This window comes from Carya illinoinensis, chromosome 5, assembly GCF_018687715.1.
Source record: "Carya illinoinensis cultivar Pawnee chromosome 5, C.illinoinensisPawnee_v1, whole genome shotgun sequence".
NCBI lineage: Eukaryota > Viridiplantae > Streptophyta > Magnoliopsida > Fagales > Juglandaceae > Carya > Carya illinoinensis.
In genome coordinates, this window is record NC_056756.1 from 49,129,022 (window position 1) to 49,138,212 (window position 9,191).

At 38.8% G+C, this 9,191-nt stretch overlaps 2 protein-coding genes across 5 annotated transcripts; one reads left to right on the forward strand and one right to left on the reverse strand.

The window, feature by feature from the left end:
• The first annotated feature begins 253 nt into the window (after window positions 1-253).
• On the forward strand, window positions 254-4,943 carry LOC122309024 (protein REVEILLE 6). 4 transcript variants are annotated; one of them, XM_043122364.1, is made up of 8 exons: window positions 255-573; window positions 1,488-1,545; window positions 2,105-2,228; window positions 2,314-2,484; window positions 2,617-2,721; window positions 3,539-3,648; window positions 4,133-4,192; window positions 4,471-4,943. In XM_043122364.1, exons 1-8 carry the CDS (start codon window positions 332-334, stop codon window positions 4,516-4,518), a joined length of 918 nt encoding a protein of 305 aa, XP_042978298.1. In that variant the 5' UTR covers window positions 255-331; the 3' UTR covers window positions 4,519-4,943. The 4 variants fall into 4 exon arrangements, with proteins under 4 accessions (XP_042978299.1, XP_042978301.1, XP_042978298.1 ...); XM_043122363.1 differs by having other exon boundaries at window positions 257-573; window positions 2,308-2,484; XM_043122365.1 differs by lacking the exons at window positions 4,133-4,192; window positions 4,471-4,943 and adding an exon at window positions 3,072-3,130 and having other exon boundaries at window positions 254-573; window positions 2,308-2,484; window positions 3,539-3,616.
• A 314-nt stretch (window positions 4,944-5,257) lies between these two features.
• On the reverse strand, window positions 5,258-8,246 carry LOC122309023 (heat shock protein 83). Its single transcript, XM_043122362.1, has 4 exons — window positions 7,891-8,246; window positions 7,609-7,750; window positions 7,178-7,458; window positions 5,258-7,081 (listed from the first exon to the last, which is right to left on the reverse strand). Exons 1-4 carry the CDS (start codon window positions 8,026-8,028, stop codon window positions 5,531-5,533), a joined length of 2,112 nt encoding a protein of 703 aa, XP_042978296.1. The 5' UTR covers window positions 8,029-8,246; the 3' UTR covers window positions 5,258-5,530.
• Between the last annotated feature and the right edge of the window lie 945 nt (window positions 8,247-9,191).

Here is a 9,191-nt window from a genome sequence, read left to right on the forward strand (position 1 = left end):
AAGTAAATTTATCAAATGAAGTAATTTCATGTCATAAATTATATTTATTTTATAATAACTTTATAATGTAACACATCAACTCATATTAATTTAAACATTTATTTTAATAAAATTTACTAAAATATTTTTCCAATAATAATAATATAAACTGCTGGAAACCATGCTATACTAATTACTATGATAGGTCATCCACCTCCACTACCGAGAGGGTTAATGTACTGGATGGCAACCCCAGATCCCGTTCATATAATACTCTTACAGGCAAACGTGTGTTAACGAAAAACTCATTTTCGTCGATCCCAAAATTCCCCTGCCCCCCAACAGTTTTGTTATGGTATCCAAAAACCCAAACCCGGCTGAGGGCTTCTACTTGGACCCAAACGGAGTGGCTCTTCCCGGACTCGGACCCTTCACCACCACCGCCGCCACCACTACTACTGCTACGACGGGATCATCTACCTCCGCTTCATCGGAGGACCCGAATAAGAAGATCCGAAAACCCTACACAATTACCAAGTCCAGAGAGAGCTGGACCGAGCCCGAGCACGACAAGTTCCTCGAAGCTCTCCAACTGTAACTAACACACCCTCTTCTTTTCTTTTCGAGTTGGAAGTTTAAATTAGGGTTTGTGTATATATTGGTGGTCGTGGGTATGTATTTGTATTTATATGCTGATGGACTTTTGGAATAGAAATGCGATTGTGATTTTGGAGTTGTTACTTAATGAATTGGGTATTTTGGGCTGGGTATGCTTGGAAGGGAGGTTTAGCTTTGTTTGGTTCCTGAGAAAATGTGTGGAAGGAAAGGACGTCGGAATTTCCAAGTGTTAATGGAATTCGTGGGTTAATAGATGGGCTTCATGGAAGAGAATTTATTAGGTTGTACGTGTTTGATTGCTGAGGAAGTGAACACAAAGAAAATGATTTGAATTTGATTGTTTGTATATTTGTTGAGATGATGTGGAGGAGAGAAAAGACAGTGTATATTTGTGTGTCTTTCTTATGACATGTGTATGCATGTATTTCTTTTCCTCTTGATCGGTGCATGTATTTCAAATTAGAAGAAATTTATGGTTATAAGTTTCATTTTTCTTTTTCTTTACTGCTAAAATCAATCTATTCTGTGCGAGCAAATGAGCTCTCAGTGAATTATTAAATTCGGAATTAGTTGTAGTTCATGTGCGCAGAAGGTAAGAATTGACGAATTTGAACGAAGAACATTTCATTGGCTTACTTGGTTTAAGTTCTTTGATGATTCCATTATCTCATGGTAGTAAATAGGTTTTATATGACATTTGTGAAAGATACACATTACAATTTGATAATGCTTCAAGAGTTCTTTGGGCTCTTATTGAGTCAAATTAGAGGAACCTTTTTATTTTTTATCGGTAAAAAAGAAGAAGCTCGCTTTGCTTAAAACTTGGCTTAATTGCTTGAAAGCCAACACATTATTCCGTGATATTATTTTATATTTCTTTATTGTATCAGCTTTGACCGTGACTGGAAAAAGATTGAAGCATTTGTTGGTTCTAAGACTGTTATACAGGTAATCTTAAACGCAGAACTCCCATTTTGTTTTCTAATTTTTCATTGCATCTAGATCTTGACTCTTTCGTTGACATGGTAATCCAGTTATTTTCCTCTTTCATTTCTGTTCTTTTTCTGGTGATTATCAATTTTTTTCAGCCTCGACAGCTGTTGAGGAAGTTATTGACTGTTCAACTCATGTCTCTTTCTGAGTATCTCTTTTGTACTTCTGTTTATTCTATAATAGCATCTAATGTTGAGGAAGAGTTTTTAAGGTGAAGCTCTCATGTCTGTTCTCCTTCCCAAGTCTCTGTACTTGGCATTGCCATTTCCCTTTCCTAAAGTCCATATTTTCATAGGCTTTCTGTATATGTTATATGATCATACAACTCTACTTGTACATACCATTTTTGCTTTTTGAATGTTATTTAGTGTGACCTTCTTCAGGAACTCATTTACATTGCCAAATGCATTAAAGGCAATCAATGTCTTTGTCACATGACTCATTCAGTTCTTGTAATTTCATTTACTTTAGTTCATTTGTTAACAGTACCAATACTAAGAAGGACCTTTTGCAGATACGTAGCCATGCACAGAAGTACTTTATGAAAGTTCAAAAGAATGGGACAAGTGAACATTTGCCTCCACCCCGGCCAAAAAGGAAAGCTGCTCATCCATATCCCCAGAAGGCTTCTAAAAATGGTCAGCATAATTCATTTCCCGTATGATTAGTTTTTTTAACCACCCTAGTGCAACCCCAGGCTCATATCTTATTTGGCAGCTCCAGTGCTCTTACAAGTGTCAGGGTCATTTCAAACTTCATCTGCTTTGCTTGAATCTCGCTATGACTTTAGGCCTGATTCCTCGACAATGCTCAAGAGTCCTGTTCCTGGTGCTGCTGTGTCTTCCTGGAGAGACAACAGTGTGCAGACCATTAATATGTCGCATGGAACAAAAGGTTTGGTTCTTACACATTTGGATTTCGCTAACATAAGCTGATCTCTAGACAGTGGATGTGTAAATGTTACTTGAATCTTTTGCAAAATTGACATCTAAGTGGCATGTGTTCTCCAATATGTTTGCTTTCCAGGGCCAACAGTGGCAAATAACTGTTGCAGTAGCACTGAAAGCACTCCAAGGGCACGGCCATTTACCGAAAAGACTGATAAAGGAGATCCAAACCATCCATTGAGAGGTGAGCGCTTTAATTTCAATGTTGTATTATTCTTTCTGGAAATTTTGTACCAAATGTTTTAACAGTAGTTTTTATTTCCTTCATCTTGATCATAAATAGATTCATGGCAGATGTATGGAGGTTTATCTGGACTATAGTATCTGTTGATCGATGCATGAAATTTCCATTCCATCATGTTTATGAGCGAATGACCTCTAACTGAAATGACGACTCCTCTACATGAAAACCTGATGGAGGGTGTGTGGTCATGGGTTCAAGATCAAGGGTGCTGTCTATTACATTAAAAAAAAACTGATCGTGAATGCTTGATGTTCTAAATTTCCAAAATGTGAACACTGCTGTTTTCTCAGGTTGCCAACGTGATGTTGGTGTCCACTGGGGCACCAACCACTGATAGGGCTATGTGAATGTAAGCTTTATGACTTATCGATATTAGTGATAGTATGATCTCTCGCTTACCACAAATTTTTTAATATCTAGTTTGCAGCTCCTATCATTTAGAATTAAGCTGAAGAATAGCAATCACTCAGTTTGATACTGGATTATTGGAAATAGTGTAGAAATCTTCTGATGCGATCACCCATGCAACTTCTTTTATCTGGTTGAACATCACTCACCACCACTGATCACGTTCTCTTCATATGTACATATTTATGTGGGATTATTGTACGTGTGTGCCTCCATCACTAGGAAAAAAAAAAAAAAAAAAATGATGGTTTTATCACATGCTATTGGTGATTCATAATGTATACATTTTTTTTGATAAATAGGTGATTCATAATGTATACATACTCAAAAACCCTTTTGTGTGATGCAGTTCTGCCTGACTTTGCTCAAGTATACAACTTCATTGGCAGTGTCTTTGATCCGAATGCTACTGGTCATCTGCAGAAGCTAAAAAAGATGGACCCTATAGATGTGGAAACGGTGCGTAAACCTAAATTATGTTGATCAAATTATTTAATATGGTGTACATTACTTGGTTATATGATGTGTATTGTTTGATAGTAAAGATGCTGCTTAATCTTTACAAATAATAATGAATTTTCCACTAATAGTAGATACTATAAGAAAAATTGTAGATGCTAATATCTTGCAATTTACAAAATTTATTTTTCTATGCCGTAGAAATTGTATTCCATCATGCTGGTCAACACTTACTGTAATTGAATACCATACTTTTTCGTAACGAAAAATAGCCTGGCACTTCCAAAGAAAGTGCATGCTTGTTGCGCTTAAACCACATAAACGGCACCTTTGAGATCAAGAAGCACCATCCACTTGGTGCTTTGTGCTTTTAGTGTGACTGGGCTTGCTTTTAACATTGCTAACTGCTCCAATGGTAAAGAACAACTTATGCTTTGAAGATGACTCATGTTGTAATTTAGTTATATTTTTGTCTCGTCTTCAGGTACTTCTGTTAATGAGAAACCTGTCCATCAATCTGACAAGCCCTGATTTTGAGGATCACGTAAGGCCCAGTTTGAGCTCTTTGTTTTATGATACTTTCTTTTCTCGGCATTGAGGTGTTCATTTTGTGGTTGTTGAATATTTGAACAAAATATATAGTTCAAATATGAATACTTGGACCAATATTATGCTTATTCATTTATTTATTTTTTTGATAAGTAAATCAAATTGTATTAATAAAAGAATATAGGCATAGGCAAGTGTTACAAAGAAAAGTTCATTTATTTCTGGAAAAAAAAAAACCAATGTTTTGCTTGTTGTATGTTTGCTTTAATGCAGAGAAGGTTGCTGTCATCCTACGAGATTGGCACAGACGCAGCTAATTAAGATGCAGGAGTTAAAGCATTGTACAACAACCAGTTCGAATGTTGCATAGCTTCAGTAGTAAGAGTTTTTGTTCTTACCTTGTGCCCTGTGTTTTCTCTTCATATATTTTCTCAAAGAATATAGCTTCAGTAGTACGAGGGGGAAAGGGCGCACTGGTTTGTGACTAGGGTTTGCGTATATGGCCCAGATCATAGGCCGAATCATTTGGCTGATGTAACTGTTCTTATTTTAACTTCACTTGTAATATCCGACATGATAAAAATCAAAAGGAGTACGTACTGTAGTGCGGGAATATGTATAGTAGTAGTTGGTTTCTTTAAAGTACCCTTTAATACTGTACAGTGTCGAAAGTCTTCTTGTCAAGTTTTGACTTTTAATTAATTTTCTGAAAGGTGCAATATACAGTGTATACCAGTCATTCGGAACGTGCTCTCTTGTGCATTATTAATCAGTGTTATATTTTATTACTGGGCAATGGATGATTCTATGGACATCTGAAAGTATGAACCTGCGTGCGTCTTATGCATGGGCCTCATATTTTCATCTTTTCTCGGTCGTGGGTCAACTGCTCAGTGCCGAGAACAAAATGTTAAGCTAGACGGACCGCATCTTTGAAGCTTGCTTTTTAATTGTTAATTCTCTGGTTTTTTGTTGTTTTACTAGAATTCTCTTTGGTTCTTGTTGCTATTGTTTGCGAGGGTACATTAGCAAAGGAATTCTCATCTCATCAAACATTTTATTTTTAAGGAAAATCCGATTATGTATTACTTCAGGAATAGAGTTAAGAAGAACACTTTTTTTTTCAGACCCAAAAGAAAAAACATAACCAACGCCCACACAGTAGCGTGTGGACGCTTTTACAAGACAGATCACGACCCTCCCCTTTTAACAGACCTCGATGCACAGAAACTGTAAAAAAAAAAAAAAATAACACTCCATTTTAACAGTCAGGCACACGCTTCTAACATGGGGGTACCAAAATACCTACCAAGAACCCCCAAAACCCAGAACCCTAGTCCACTTCTTCCATCTTGCTCTCCTCCGCGGCATCCTCCTCCAAAGCAGGCATGTCTGCATCCTCTCCTCCAGTCTCTTCCTCGTCAATGCTAAGACCAAGCTTCAACATCCTGTGAATCCTAGAACCAAACGTGTTTGGATCATCAAGGCTAAATCCAGAAGTCAAGAGGGCTGTCTCATAGAGCAGCAACACAAGGTCCTTGACCGATTTATCGTTCTTGTCAGCCTCTGCCCTCTTCCTCAGCTCCTCCATAATACCGTTGTCAGGGTTAATTTCCATCGTCTTTTTGCTCGACATGTAGGAGCTCATGCTGCTATCCCTCAGCGCCTGTGCCTTCATGATCCTCTCCATGTTCGCGGTCCAACCGTATTCCCCTGTCACCAAGCAGCATGGAGAGTCCACAATTCTGTCAGATACAACGACCTTCTCCACTTTGTCTCCCAATATATCCTTCATCGTCTTGCAAAGGTTCTCGAACGACTTCTTCTTCTCCTCCTTTTTCTGCTTCTCCTCCTCGCTCTCATCCTCGAGCTTCAAACCCTCCTTCGTAGCAGAAACCAGTTTCTTACCATCGTACTCCTTCAACTGCCCAACGGCATACTCATCAATTGCATCAACCATAAAGAGCACCTCGTAGCCCTTCTTCTTAAGCCTCTCCAAGAATGGAGAGTTCTCCACGGCCTTCTTGCTCTCACCAGTGATGTAGTAAATCTCCTTCTGACCCTCCTTCATTCGAGTCACGTAGTCCTTCAAACTGGTCAGCTCGTCACCGCTTTTCGTGGAGTGGTACCGGAGCAAATCAGCCAATTTGGCCCTATTCTGACTGTCTTCATGAATTCCGAGTTTCAAGTTCTTAGAGAAAGCTTCATAAAACTTGTTGTAGTCGTCCTTGTTTTCGGCAATCTCATTGAACATCTCAATGCACTTCTTGACAAGGTTCTTCCTGATCACCTTCAAAATCTTGTTCTGCTGTAACATCTCACGCGAGATGTTCAATGGCAGATCGTCGGAATCCACCACACCCTTGACGAATCCAAGGTACTCGGGGATCAGCTCCTCGCAATTGTCCATAATAAACACCCTCCGAACATAGAGTTTGATGTTGTTCATCTTCTTGCGTGTGTCGAACAGATCGAATGGAGCCCTCTTCGGAACAAACAGAATGGCCTTGAACTCAAGCTGACCCTCGACAGAAAAGTGCTTGACAGCGAGGTGTTCTTCCCAGTCATTGGTCAAACTCTTGTAGAAGGAAGCGTATTCATCTTTGGTGATCTCTTCCGGCTTGCGCAACCAGATGGGTTTCTGCTTGTTGATGAGTTGCCATTCGTGGGAAACTTCCTTAATCTTCTTCTTCTTCGATTTGGTCTCCTTTTCTTCATCCACATCCTCCACATCTCCTTCCTCTTCCTTCTTGGTTTCTTCGTCTTCATCGTCACTGATCTCCTTCTCAGTCGTCTTCTCGGTCCAGAGGTAAATGGGGTAACTGATGAACTCAGAATGCTTCTTCACAAGGTCCTTAATCCTCCTCTCCTCCAAATATTCCAACTGCTCAAAAACAATAACCAATATAAGCAACTCGTTTCAAATAGCGCCCAGAACCATACGAGGCAATGCTGGAACAAAACGAAAATGGTGTTTTACCTGGTCCTCCTTAAGGAAGAGGGTGATCTTAGTGCCCCTGCCCAGTTGCTCTCCGTTAACGTCCCTTGTCACAGTGAACGAACCACCGGCTTGGGATTCCCAAATGTATTGCTCATCATCGTTGTGCTTCGTGGTTACAATGACCTTCTCCGCAACAAGATAAGCCGAGTAGAAACCCACACCGAATTGACCAATCATGCTCACATCCGCTCCGGCCTGCAACGCCTCCATGAATTCCTTGGTCCCCGACCTCGCAATTGTCCCCAAATTGTTAACCAAATCTATTACCAAAATAAGTCACGGATTAAGGTCAGATAAACCACCGAACAGCAAAACACGTAGAGCAAAGTCCAAGCGGGAATGTTTAAAAGGCTTGATGGTTATTCAGAGCTTATCGACGAAAACGAAATAGTGGGAGCATCTCTGATTACCTGCTTTGGTCATACCGATGCCGCTGTCAATGATAGAGAGGGTCTTATTGACCTTGTCAGGAACGATCCTAATGAAGAGCTCCGGTTGAGCATCTAGCTTGCTCTTGTCCGTGAGACTCTCGAACCGGATCTTATCCAAAGCCTAGAACCAAAAAAACCCGAAGAATCAAGTCTCAATTTAAAAAGGCCGATAATAATTAAAAGAAAAAACTCGGCGTAATTAACACTGACGAAACTAACAAGCCAAAATAGAGGGAGGGAAAGAGGAAGAGAGAGAAATACATCAGAGGAATTGCTGATAAGCTCGCGAAGGAAAATCTCCTTGTTGCTGTAAAAGGTGTTGATGATCAAGCTCAATAGCTGGTTGATCTCAGCCTGAAAAGCGAAAGTCTCGGCATCAGCCATCTGCACGTCCGCCATTCACACCAAATGCTTCGAGAGGAAGAAGTAAAGGAAATCGAAGAGAAGCTACAGAAAGATGCTAAAGAGAGAGTATCAGAGATTGCTTGGGAATTAGATTAGCGAGAGATGACGATGGAAATGCTCTTATATAAAGAATGCGAGAGACTTTTAGAGGCCCCAAAGCTGGAGGGTGAGGGTGGGGGAGGGGTCGTTCTGGATTCTTCTACGGCCCTCTCGACTTAGCCATTTTTGAAAAAATAGAAGCTTTAAGCGGTAATGACAAATGTGAAGGGGCAGATTTGAGGAGGTGAAACGAGGTCGTTTATTTGCCCAATCGAGAAAGTTCTGTCCAGTTGTGTGAAGTCTCGAATGTTCGTTCTGCGAGTTAGTTGGTCCGAGTCGGGCGATTCATGCAGCTGCAGGACACGTGTTAGCCCTTTGCACGAGTTGGTTGACCTTGTTTCTCGGTCGGGATAATAAAAGGCTTCCCATCATACATTATTTTTAATTTTTTTAATTTTTTAAAATGAATTGATTTCTTCTGATCATCGTTTATATATTATATATTTAATAAGAGAAAAAAAATAAAAAATAAAGAGGAAATAGAATTGATAAAGAATTTTCAACAAATATTCTTAGAAATCATTTCAAATAATTAAAAATAAAAATTCCTTCAATCGAATACTTCCTAAAAATTGTATACATTGAAGATTCAGAATTTAGATTGAAAGAGAAGAATGGCATTAAAACCAAAACTCTTATTACTTAAAAGTGAATCACTAAGCATTCTTTACTTAATTTAATTTACAGATAATTGAATAGCATATGATTAGTTTAATTACACTGGAGCGAGATACAAGTATGATACATTCGTGCACTCATCGGTATGTATAATTTTGGTTTACAAATATTTATACATGTAATTTGACAATCTAAAATTTTGTTGTTATTATTTATTTATGAGAAATGATATTTGCAGTAGTGGTTGTGTAAGTATTGTGTAGTCTCTTTGAAAAAAGTGAATTAATATAAGACCTACATGAAAAAAAAAACTAATTTTTTAATCGTAGATCTCACTATTTTTCGAAGCAATTGCGCTGTGTTTGCACATTTTACGACTGTACGTAACATTACTCTTTATTTATTTTTTTGAAAATGAGATGAAGAGCATTTTTTCTAAT